We start from the raw sequence: 12,270 nt of genomic DNA on the forward strand, positions 1-12,270 counted from the left end.
AAGATGGACAGGTCATGGTGGAGAGTTTTGACCAAACGTGATCCACCTGGAGCAGGAACCAGCAAGCCACTCCAGTATCCCTGCCAAGAAAACTCCATGGACAAGGACAACAGGAACAAATATATTGTAGCGCTATCGCACACTCAACAGAACGTCATGTACATTGAGCAGCTCCTGGACTCACACCTGGAACTTTGAAACGTTTCCCCATAGGAACCTGTGCTTAGAGGGTGGGGGGTGAGGAGGGGGCCTTGTCAGATGGGGTTCCCAAACTTTACGTTTCTTTTGAAAAACAAATATGAAAAAGTGTGTGCGTGCATATATTTATTGGAGATGCCTGTCTTTTCAATATTATTATTCTTACTACTTTATCCGAGGTTGGTTTATGGAATAAAAACACAAAAATAAATACTATAGTTTGTAACATTATTATGAAGAGAATATATTTTCGTCACATTTGTGGTGTGCCTACTTTATGTGTTTTTCCATATATTATTATAAACAGAAGACGTACCCGTACTCCCTCCCTCCCTAAGAAATAGATATCTGGCAATGAGGGCTGCCGTCGCCGCGTTTACTCAGGAGCAACTTCCAATGACTTGAAATGAGGTTATTCTCAGGCATTTGGGATTAGGAGCACAGCGATTTTACTGTCAGGAGCGATAAGCACTCTGCACGTGCTCACAGGAGCTTCGCTCACTAGGGCAAAAGCCCTGGTCAAGCATGGCAGAAGGACAACAATGTTATTAAGCAGAGGCTCAAATCAAGCTACCGCTCGGGTGCAGCTGACAACGCAGCATTGAACAGCGAGCCACGTGGATCCGGGGCAGTTTGGAAGGGGCGTGGTCAGGGCGTCGGACACGCCCCCTTCGCGGGCAGTTTGCACCAAAGGGGTGGGGTTAGTCCGTTTGGACCGCTCCTCCCCCTTGGACGACCTTCGCGGCTGGGTGGGCGTGGTCTGCCCTCGCGAGGGGACCGTCACGGGTGCCAGACGACCCGACTGGACTCCAACTCCCAGCATGCCTAACAACCAGCCATGTTGGAGGGGGACTTCTGGGAGTTGGAGTCCAACAGCGCTCTCCGCCGCTTAAACGCACACATGAAGAGAAATTTCAGGCATAACTGCAGATAAAGAGACGGGACCGATATAATAATAATATAATAAGATATTATAAGAAATAATAATATCAATATTTTTATTTTTTATATTTTATTATGTAATAAAATAATAATAATAATAATAATAATAATAATAATAATAATAATAATAATAATAAAATTGAACTGAGGTAAAAGGTGGGGAAAGGCAGCAGAAGCGCTTCCGGGTCATGACTTTCTCCTCTCCGCCAGGCTGAAGGAAAGGGGGCGTGGCCTCTTCCGGCAAAAAGGGGGCGGCGCTGCGTGGCGGCCATTTTGTCCGCGGGTCCCTGACGTGAGGCGGCTGCGGCGGCTGCAAGACAAGCAAGAAGAAGCGGCAGCGGCAATAGCGGCGTCTCCTTCTCTCTCTTGGTCCTCCGCCGCCCTCTCCCGCCGCGATGCTGTCCGTGCGCGTAGCCGCCGCCCTCGCCCGCGCCCTGCCCCGGCAGGCTGGCCTGGTGAGAGAGAGACGCGAGAGCGGAAGGAGGGAGGGAGGTCGGTCCGTGTGAGGCGGCCGTCGGCGCCGCCATCTTGGGGCCCTGCGGGTGACATTGAGGAGGGGTGGGAGGCTCCGTGCCCTTGGGGGCCTCGCTGCCCTGCGAGGCGGCCTCTCCCTCCTCTCGTGTGCCTGGGCTCCACGGCGGGATGGGGAGCGGGGTTGGGGGAGCTTCCCGTCCTCTCGCTTCCCTTCGCCCCTGGAGGCCTGGCAAGGTCACTGCGAAGGGAAACGGGTCCCTTTCAGCCGCTGCACGTTGGTGGGGGACAGAGAGCAAAGGCCCTGTGCCCGGTGGTTCTTCTTTTTAAATAAAGCCATGTGATTGTGATTTATTCTGTTTCTACGATGACTTAAAATGCGCAGCTGTACTATGCATTGGAAAGCATGGGTGGTTGTCAGTGGTAATCAATAAATAGCGATAGTAATGGTTGTTCCTCCAATATTACGCAGTTTCTTTTTTAAAGGTTGCAGGAGAGGCATTTTCACCCCTGATTTGCTTCTCTCTAAGCTGCGAACATCTTGGGCAGAAATGCAGTTGGACTCATTTTCCCTCTGAGGGTGCTGAACATGTTATCCAGTCCCCGTCACCTGCAATGCCTCCATTCAATTTCTTATTTTCAAAGCAATTCAGTTTCTGCATGTACAGTCGCCACAGAATGGTAGAGTTGGAGAAGACCCTGAGAGTCCTTTAGTTCAGCCCCCTGCAATGCGTGGTCAACTGGACCACGCACGGCAGATTAGAATATTGAGAAGTTTAAATGTCTTTAAAATGGAATTGAAAGCCTATAAAGACAGAACGCCAGGCAGACCTGCAGCTGCTGATCCTGCAGTGACCGGAACCCAGATGAGGATAGAGGGGGAAAGAGAGAGGGGAAGGCCCTCCGCACAAGGGCCTTGTGGATATATGGAGCGTGCATGGGCTCCTAGGTAGGAGAGAAATGGCTGCTGTTGCAGGCATACTAGCCTTGCCTTGCCAGGATGATAGCGCTTGTGGTGGTGTCAGCACAGCATCGTCTTTTGGTATTTGTGACCTTGGTGGCATCTAATAAGAGAACCCTTTGGTATTGCCTTTTTATGAGCTATATTTGCTCACCTTTTGCATTTAATCAGGGTTTGAGAAAACTGCTTCCCAGACAAGTTTGGGAACTTAAAAAGATAAGTTCAGGGGTTGCAAATGCAACCACTTGCTTGGGGTCTCCCTTGTAGATCTACATGTCTTGAAAGCCTGTCAGTGGTGGAAAGTCCTAGAGTTCTTCCTACTCTGTTTTGTAAGATAGGTTTATATCTTCTTTATTTTTATTACTTATTATTTATTTACAATTTATGTTGCCCTTCCTCAGCGGATCACAGGGCAGTTTACAATAGAAAAACACTAATACATCATTCATTCTTAGCAAATATTTCAGTGTAAATCTTCATTCATTCTAGCATTATACTTGGGTGGTGCAGCCCTAGGTTTCACAGCTGTGACTGCTGCTACATATTTGACGGTTCCATCAATTCTTCACAGTCCTGTGTCTTCACATTTGCCATTACATTACAGAGTTGATATATTTGTCCTTGTTACTCTTTTTGACCAATTAGTGTTGAGAGAGTCCATGTGCAGTATTGCTGGTAGATTCTACTGAAGGTCATTCTTTAGAAAAGGCACCTCAAATTAAATTATTTCAGAATTCCTACATAGTACTTGAAAAGAGCAACAAATACTTGCATCCAATTTCAAATGCAAGGTCTTACATGGGAGAGCTTTTTTAAAAAAAATCTGGACATCTCTATCCAAGAGGTCTGCGATTTCCCCATATTTTCCCAATTTTCAGTACAGTGACTAGGCATTTCTTTTGTCCTGTGAATAGGTTTGTGCAAGAGTGAATCTATGAAAGAAACTTTTCAGATGGCAGGGAGCTAGGCCCATTCCTTCTCCCAGGATTCTACAGAAGGGGAATGGAGGATGCCACTAAAATCAAGATATTTGGGCTGATTATTTCTCTTGCAATACTTTCCAGCCACTAATACTGAGTAGTCTGTACAAATTATTAAGGTTTTGTATCTTCTTTCTCTGTGTTAATGGTGCCAAAACCTTACTTGCTAAAGTCACTTGCAGCAGTATTGAATCTGAAAGCTACAATCTTGTGCATTTCTACCCAGGAGAAAGCCCCATTGGCTACAGTGGGTGTATAATCCCAAGTAAACCTTCATGCTAGAAATGGACTGTACCATATGTCTACCTGTTTCAGATACTGTAGTGATGGAGAACGTTTCAGAGACCAAGTGCCCAAACTGAAACCCAATCCCACTTATTTATTGCAAAGTGCCAACACAGCAATTTAACCTGAATAATGAGGTTTCAGTTTAGAAAAAAACAACAACTCATACATGCTTGGAGCAGTTCACATGATGCACTTGGCTGGCTCTGCCTGACTCAGTAGAGGGGCGCAGAGTGGAGCAGGAGCAGCTGGGCTGGGCAGAGGTGTGGGTGATGTGAGAAATGTCCTCAGGCGCGCATGGAGAATGGGAGGGGAGTAGCCCGGCCCCGCCTCCCTCTGGCTTTCTAGTAACGAACTCTGGCAAACTCTGTGCTGGAGTGATGGCGCGCATGCCCACAGAGAGGGCTCTGAGTCTGAGTGCCCCCTCTGGCACGCTTGCCGTAGGTTTGCCACCACTGAGATACTGTATACCAGTATCATACCTTTATGGTTGAAATAATCAATAGCTGATATATAAGAACTGATAACTGAGATTATCTCCTGCGGGGAGATGGAGTGAGGAGTAGCAAAAACAGGAGTGTGATTTCATAAATGTCAAAGTGATAATAAGTTGAACGTAAAAGTCAAATGATTTTTCTTTATGCTAGGTTTCTCGGAATGCTCTGGGTGCATCATTTGTTGCAACAAGGAACCTCCATGCCTCCAAAACAAGTCAACAGAAAACAGGTGAGTAAAAAATAAATATTTGGAAACTCAACTTTGGTAATAAAGTATGGAAGTGATCACTGTTAATTGCAGCTAAGCATTGATTTGGGGAAACATTTGGAACCAAAAGAAATACATCCTTTTATGTAGTATAGCAATTACCTAACTGGTTACGCTTCTAAATATTTTGGAATAGGCATATTAACTAATGTTTTAATTGTCTGTTGGAGTTTTAAGAAATAGCGGCAGTTGGGCAAATAGAAGAGCACTTTGATTACCATTTAGCTTAATCTAATTCTTGAGTGTGCAGAATCCTTATTTATACAAATAAAAAACAAACAAATACAGAATCATGAAATGAAACTGTTAAACATTTCATCCAGCTTGCCTAACTCATGCAAGCTTTCTTGAGTAATTTATAGAAAGGTAAATCAAATGTTCAAATACACCTTGAAAACATTGTCTGAAGGGTGTGATAAATCCACCAAAGAAAGATAAAACAATAATATTTTTTTATGCTTTTACAATTGTAGATCTGTTCTCTCTCTATATGGTGTCTTGCATGCCATTGGCTAGATGAGAGATGGGCACCTGATCTTTCATAGACTAGATAGAGTCTTGTCACCACACTACAAAGAAGGATGTGCTATAAACAAAATTCAGACCTAGCCTATCTTGTTTAATCCAGACTACCAGAAATGTCATTTTTGATGTAAAGTGAACTAAGATTAGAATGAGTCTCCAGTGGCACAGGAAATTTCATTGCCATGATTTAAATTCTGCCAGGCACTGCTGAAGTATCCTCAATTCTTGAAGAGCGCATTCTGGGCGCTGACACCTCTGCTGAGCTTCAAGAAACTGGCCGTGTGCTTTCCATTGGGGATGGTATTGCCCGTGTGTATGGTCTCAGGAATGTTCAAGCAGAAGAAATGGTTGAGTTCTCTTCTGGGCTTAAGGTAGGTTTTGTTTTCATTGCATCTGTATTTGTATTAAGTGCCTGTGTAAAACTTGTGATTCTTGGTTTGAAGGTCTCTTCATACCCTTTGGTTACATTGTGAAAGGTACCTAATTATGAGTAATGTTGGGACTGGAAATGTGGCTTAAAATCAAATTGTTACAAAGAGACTTTGCTCACTAAAGATATGACACCTGCCACTATGATTATAAAGGTAAAGGTACCCCTGCCCGTACGGGCCAGTCTTGCCAGACTCTGGGGTTGGTGCGCCCATCTCACTCAAGAGGCCAGGGGCCAGCGCTGTCCGGAGACACTTCCGGGTCACGTGGCCAGCGTGACATCGCTGCTCTGGCCAGAGCCAGAGCCGCACACGGAAACGCCGTTTACCTTCCCGCTAGTAAGCGGTCCCTATTTATCTACTTGCACCCAGGGGTGCTTTCGAACTGCTAGGTTGGCAGGCGCTGGGACCGAACGACGGGAGCGCACCCCGCCGCAGGGATTCGAACCGCCGACCTTTCGATCGGCAAGCCCTAGGCGCTGAGGTTTTACCCACAGCGCCACCTACTATGATTATAGCTTTAACATAATATGCTCAGCCATAGCATATCCTATATGGAACTATCATCACTGTCTGATACTGTTTTCAAACCTTATAGCTTGGTAGACTTCAGTTGGTTGTGGGAATCTGCCCTGCCAACACTTGACTGGAGTGTCTCATGAATGCATCTTTTCAATTCCTTCTTAAATTAACTTTCTTTCTAGGGTATGTCCTTGAACTTGGAGCCTGACAACGTTGGTGTTGTCGTATTTGGTAACGACAGGTTGATTAAGGAAGGGGACGTTGTGAAGAGAACAGGAGCCATTGTGGATGTCCCAGTTGGCGAAGAGTTGCTGGGACGTGTTGTAGACGCACTGGGAAATGCCATCGATGGGAAGGTTGGTGTGGCAACGATATTTACTGCTTTTGCATGTCGTTCATAAGTAGTGAGCAAATTTGGAAAAATGACAATGTTGTCTTCCTTTTAAAGGGTGCCATCGCTTCCAAGATTCGCAGGAGGGTTGGTTTGAAGGCACCTGGGATCATTCCTAGAATCTCTGTGCGAGAGCCCATGCAAACTGGCATCAAGGCCGTAGACAGCTTGGTACCAATTGGTCGTGGTCAGCGTGAGCTGATTATTGGAGACAGGCAGACAGGGTAAGGAGCTAGTGTCTCGCCTAACTCAAACTGCTTTGTCCTAACTGCTGTTAAGTTTTCTGTGATGCAAAAATGCCCTGGGAATTCAGAAAAGTGTCTTATTCTCAAAGCTCCCATTTTTTCAGAGATCCCTTTCACACGTTGATTGGTTGGCCAAGGATCCCAGTGCCCCTGTCTCAAATCTCCTGGGCTTTGTAGAAGGCTCTGGGGCATGTTTCTAAGGTGTCCAGTTCAGGCAGTGCACTGACCCTACAACAAACTGCCAATGAATTCCTGATTATATTCAGCTCATTGTAAAATAAGATTCATATAGGCAGAGAAGCTTGTCTATGATTATTATGCTTGCACACAATTATGTTGTAAACTGTCCTGTAATCTTCAGATGAATAGCAGTATATAAATTTAATAAATAATATAATAATTTTCTCAATGAGGAACCTTGGGGTTCCCCAAAATATAGCTTGAAATCCTTTGTAAAAGCTTTGGACAGGCTGTAGGAAATGATGCTAACCGACCTGCTATTCTCCTTGCAGGAAAACTTCAATTGCTATCGATACCATCATCAACCAAAAACGATTTAATGAGGGGACTGATGAAAAGAAGAAACTGTACTGTATTTATGTTGCAATTGGCCAGAAAAGATCCACTGTTGCTCAACTGGTGAAAAGGCTCACTGATGCAGGTATTTATGTATTTTGTACAAACTTCCTAGATGGAAGTGAAGTCTGTGGAAATGGATAACATAAATGTTTTTTGAACTGTCTTTATCTGTGTATGATTGATCTATAACTGTTTTATGTACACAGCTTAGATGTTCATGACAGCAGAATTTTTGTCAAGTTCCATGTCCCGTTATCTTGGTACTAAGCTCTGTTAGTTAAAGACCTGCTTTGCTTTCCTGAAACTGCAGCTTAATTTTATTTCTGTTAAATGCTAAACTTGCACAACTTACAGTGTGCCGGGGTAAGGACAAATAGTAGGAAACATTCCCCCCCTAGTTCCTGCAGATACAAAGAAAAATGGCACACTTTTGTAAACTGTGCCATTTACTGTAGCAAAGCCCCTCCACTTTAAATGGTATGGTGTGATGGGGCAAAATCTAGTAACTGAATGGCTGTTAGCCAATTTGTTTCCATTTCCATTTAATTAGAAACTGATGCTGACAAAACTGTTTTAAACCATTTTTTCCCAGACGCCATGAAGTACACTATCGTGGTCTCTGCTACAGCCTCAGATGCCGCCCCCCTTCAGTATTTGGCTCCTTATTCTGGCTGCTCCATGGGCGAATACTTCAGAGACAATGGCAAACATGCTTTGATTATCTATGATGACTTATCCAAACAGGTTTGAATGTGCTATTGGCGTCTTAATTTGGGGGGGGGGGGGGGGACAAACTTGGACCTTAAGAAGATTCTTGGAGCCGGTGAAACAGATGTAACATCTGTCTTGTATCAACAGGCTGTTGCCTACCGCCAGATGTCCCTGTTGCTGCGTCGTCCACCAGGCCGAGAGGCCTACCCCGGCGATGTATTCTACCTGCACTCCCGCCTTTTGGAAAGAGCAGCCAAAATGAACGATTCCTTTGGAGGTGGCTCTCTGACTGCCCTTCCTGTCATCGAGACTCAAGCTGGTGATGTGTCAGCCTACATTCCAACTAATGTAATTTCTATCACCGATGGTCAGGTAGGATCCCAAAGCACTTAATTGAGAATCCGCATACAGAATGGTTTGGGATGACCTGAAGTCCATATTGGGCCCAATTGCACCTCTTTCGTCACATTAGTGTCTGGTAAATTTATATATTGGTTTTCCCCACAGATCTTCTTGGAAACTGAGCTGTTCTACAAAGGTATCCGCCCAGCCATCAACGTTGGTCTGTCTGTGTCTCGTGTCGGTTCTGCTGCTCAGACAAGGGCTATGAAGCAGGTAAGTGTAAAATCTTAGTTATATTAACACTATGGCTTAGCTAAGCATTCAGTTTGTTGTGTTGGGATGCAGGATCACAGCAGCAGTATCGTTCTGTTCTAGCATTTCATTATCTCAGTTAGAACTGTTGAATAAAAGAGGCTCACGTGGCAAGCTAGTGAGTATTCTCTGGTTAACCTACAGAACTGCATATTCCATGCTGCTGTCTCTGCAGGAATGAGTTTAGTAAAAGTTTAAGTGGAGGCCAGTTTAGCAAAAGCAAGGTTGGAAATTTCTTGAGCAATAGCATAATATGCCAGACCTTTTCTATATCAATTCTGCTTAGACCATTTTTGTCAAATTGTTGTACCTCCTGGTCTTGGTTCCTCTGACTTGGAGCAGTAATTTCTGTAGGACAAGAGAGTACTCTTGAGTGACTTGCAATATATTGGCAATGATATCTGACTAATATCATTAATCTCACTGATTAACAATGACAGTAACAAAAAGGCACTAAATTTAGCTGGATGACAACTGCTGAAACGAATGACAAATTCTGTATCAAAACATTGTGAGCTTAGTTCTGGTACTGAGAAACGTTTGGCGGCAGCTTGTTCCTTAATGCTAAACCTGTGTCAGGCCGCTGAGCTGCCATTTGTACCTAGCACCAATTGGTGGACCTTCGCATCCTAGTAAAAACACAGTTGTTTTCCTAGGCCTGAGGCCTGCCCATCCCTGACAATCCCATATTTAATCTAGATAGTTAACTGTGACCACTCCTATATTGTCATAGTAATTCTGATGGTCCAGGAGGTAGCTGAAGACACAGTCTGGCAAGCGGAAAGTGTTCAGAATGATTTGCCTAGAAAAGGCAATAAGCCTGCCCCCTCCTTTCTCTAGGTGGCCGGAACCATGAAGCTGGAACTGGCTCAGTACCGTGAAGTAGCTGCTTTTGCCCAGTTTGGATCAGATCTGGATGCTGCTACTCAGCAGCTGCTCAATCGTGGTGTACGACTGACTGAACTGCTTAAACAAGGACAATATGGTAAGAATTCTGCATGACATCTGGTTCTAACACACCCTCCCCGTGTCACACAAGGGTGAGGAATGTTTTTCACCCCAAGGTCTGCTTTATTCCTTCTGGACAATCTTCTTTGTGTGGGGGGGGGGGGCTCTGGGCCAGACACAGAAGTGGGGCAGAGGCAAAATTACATTGTTTTCCTTTGTATCTTCTACACACATCCCTCTCTGTTGTCCAGTCAGGCAAACAAGAGGCATTATCAGAGTTCAAGGGCACATTCCAGCCAGGCAGAAAAATTAAAGGATTGTGAAAAGCAGGGTCTCTGAGGGGTGTAGCCTGGGGAGGAGATCCTGGGGGCCAGAGAGAGAAGCTTGGAGGGTTGTGTTTGGCCCCTGGACCTGAGGTGCCCTATGCCTGATGTAAAAGTGAAGGTTTGCTAAATGACTCCTCAGTTTAGTTGAAATCTTGCTGAGCACAAATAAGTGTAGAAATAAAGCATGTGCCTGCTCACGTTCCAGTGTTTTGAGTGAGGTAGTCAGAAACCTTTCCTGACTTTGCAGATCCTTGGGTCCCCTAAGGGAGGATATAACTTCTTTCTTCCTCCTTTTCTGAGCTCCTGTTAGGCCTAATGTTGTAGCATTGCCTAAATCCATCACTATCACTTTGGGTGATGCCGAACAGAGCTTATGTCTGGGCAAAATAGAGTAATAAAAAAACTTTCTCTTTTCCTGAATCAGTTTATTTGATCAAGGGAATAGGCTTATTTGCTGAAGATGAAAGAGACATTCCTTGTACATATGCATGTGTGGGAAGGGGGAAAGAGAAATGTGATTTTCCTGTGTCTGGCTGGGAATCTTGGCAGTCTTAAGATGTTTCCCTGCAGTTCCTTGAGGTCTCTAAGCAGAGAAGTATCTGCCTTGAGCAGTAGCTTGAACCTTTCTATTAAGGGGAGTGTGAAGTGTTCTTAACTTTCTGTACCAAATCCTGTTGCCCCTGTCTTAACTATACTTAGCATAGGCACAGGTTTGCTGTGTTTTACGGCACACTAATGACTAAGTGGTGTAACCTAAGTTTGCACATTTCTCTCTCTCTAGTTCCCATGGCTATTGAGGAACAAGTTGCAGTTATCTATGCTGGGGTAAGAGGCCACCTGGACAAGCTGGAGCCCAGCAAGATCACCAAATTCGAGAGTGCTTTCCTTGCTCACGTTCTGAGCCAGCACCAGGCCCTCCTCTCCACAATCAGGTAAAATAGACTAGAGACTTCCACTTGCTTGTGAGGCAGTCATACATTTCTATGGACTGACTGTGGCTTTGAACAACTGAAAGTTCTTATAGTTCTGTGCATTATTGTTAAAGAGCAGCAATGACTTTATAAAAAAAGTTCTAAGTTTCACTTGGAAGAGCTGCTTCGAGAAGCTGCCTTTGGATGGCGCACAGCACTGCATTTAATATTTAGGTTCATTTTATAATATTGTTAAATATGGCAATTTATGGATAATGGTGGGGGTGGGGGAAAGAGAAAGCTGGTGGCCGAAGAAGTCGCTGCAAAAGTGTTGAAGTGAAGGAGTAGTTGCTACACAGTCTGCTGTGGATGAGAGTTGAAATTTGGTTGGTTTTGCCTTGACAGGACTGATGGGAAGATCTCTGAACAAACTGAAGCCAAGCTGAAGGAAATAGTCACAAATTTCCTGGCAACATTTGAAGCATAAACTCTTTGACAGTTCTCTATACAAGGCATATTTTGTCACTGAACGGTGGTAGCACTCTGGTTCCATTTTTTTACCAGAGGCTTAATAAAAGGTATGTGTGAGTTGAATGTACAGATCTCATTGAGAATTAAAAGTTCCATGTAAAGAAGTCTTGCTGCCATAGTGCTTGCTGCGATAGTGACCTGCTGGCAACCGACATAGGTGTGTACATGGCAAATAAAATCTTGCAAACCATACTGATTTTTTGTTAGGGTAATACTTTTAAGACTCAGTGCAAACATTGCACACTGTCGATTAAAGAACAAAAGCTTTCTTCTAAAGGCTGTTTGCCCTTAAACACACATGTGGGAGAGTTGCTTTGCCTCTTTGCCGTACTGCTCAGACTTTCTAACCTGGGGGTTGATAATGTGGTTTGGGGTTAGGTGGTTGGAATAGTAGCATGGGAAGGTGGGTTTGGGTGGCTGCAAAATGGGCAACAGAGCTTTAATCCATTGTACAAGCTTGCTTGTACAGGCCAAACTGTAGCCCTACCCCATTCTAAAAGGGGTTTACTCAGGTGGCCAAAACCACAAGTTTCAAACAGCCTGTTTTTCCTTTTATTGTCCACACCCCACTAATCAGAGACAGTCCATTCACGAGGGAACCACCTTAGGTGGCACATCAGCCTCCAAGAAGCACATCGCCTGCCGACACATTGCCAGAAAACTAGTCTCACCCCTTTTAGAAATGTTTTGGCCTTGTAGAGGAAAAGAAAAGTATTGGCAAGAAACACACACAGGCCACTTCTCTAAAACACATATTGGAAAGGTAGGTGCACAAACATCTCAACACAGCTATATTTTTTCCTATGTGTGTATTCAGGCCTATGTGCAAACAGGTTGGTGGCATCTACTGCACCTTGAAACTTTGCTTCTGCCTTCACCCCTCAATGAGACATCACA

General features: G+C 44.5%; 1 protein-coding gene across 1 annotated transcript; it reads left to right on the top strand.

Moving 5' to 3' along the window:
• Nucleotides 1–1,344: 1,344 nt before the first annotated feature.
• ATP5F1A (ATP synthase F1 subunit alpha) lies at nt 1,345–11,565 on the top strand. The gene is made up of 12 exons (XM_083702804.1): nt 1,345–1,595; nt 4,485–4,563; nt 5,329–5,498; nt 6,260–6,433; nt 6,526–6,692; nt 7,226–7,374; nt 7,885–8,036; nt 8,151–8,375; nt 8,511–8,618; nt 9,498–9,642; nt 10,713–10,863; nt 11,248–11,565. The coding sequence occupies exons 1-12, from the start codon at nt 1,536–1,538 to the stop codon at nt 11,327–11,329; spliced, it is 1,662 nt and encodes a 553-aa protein (XP_083558930.1). The 5' UTR covers nt 1,345–1,535; the 3' UTR covers nt 11,330–11,565.
• Nucleotides 11,566–12,270: the final 705 nt, after the last annotated feature.

The sequence above is a fragment of the Podarcis gaigeae genome (genome assembly GCF_964106915.1).
Source record: "Podarcis gaigeae genome assembly, chromosome: 11".
In the NCBI taxonomy this organism is placed as follows: domain Eukaryota; kingdom Metazoa; phylum Chordata; class Lepidosauria; order Squamata; family Lacertidae; genus Podarcis; species Podarcis gaigeae.

Excerpts from the sequence above, each read along its gene's own strand:
- ATP5F1A (XM_083702804.1), top strand. The coding sequence starts at position 1,536 with ATGCTGTCCGTGCGCGTAGCCGCCGCCCTCGCCCGCGCCCTGCCCCGG. Across the intron at positions 8,037-8,150 it reads ATGATGACTTATCCAAACAG|GCTGTTGCCTACCGCCAGAT; the intron begins GTTTGAATGTGC and ends TTGTATCAACAG. Across the intron at positions 8,619-9,497 it reads AGACAAGGGCTATGAAGCAG|GTGGCCGGAACCATGAAGCT; the intron begins GTAAGTGTAAAA and ends TCCTTTCTCTAG.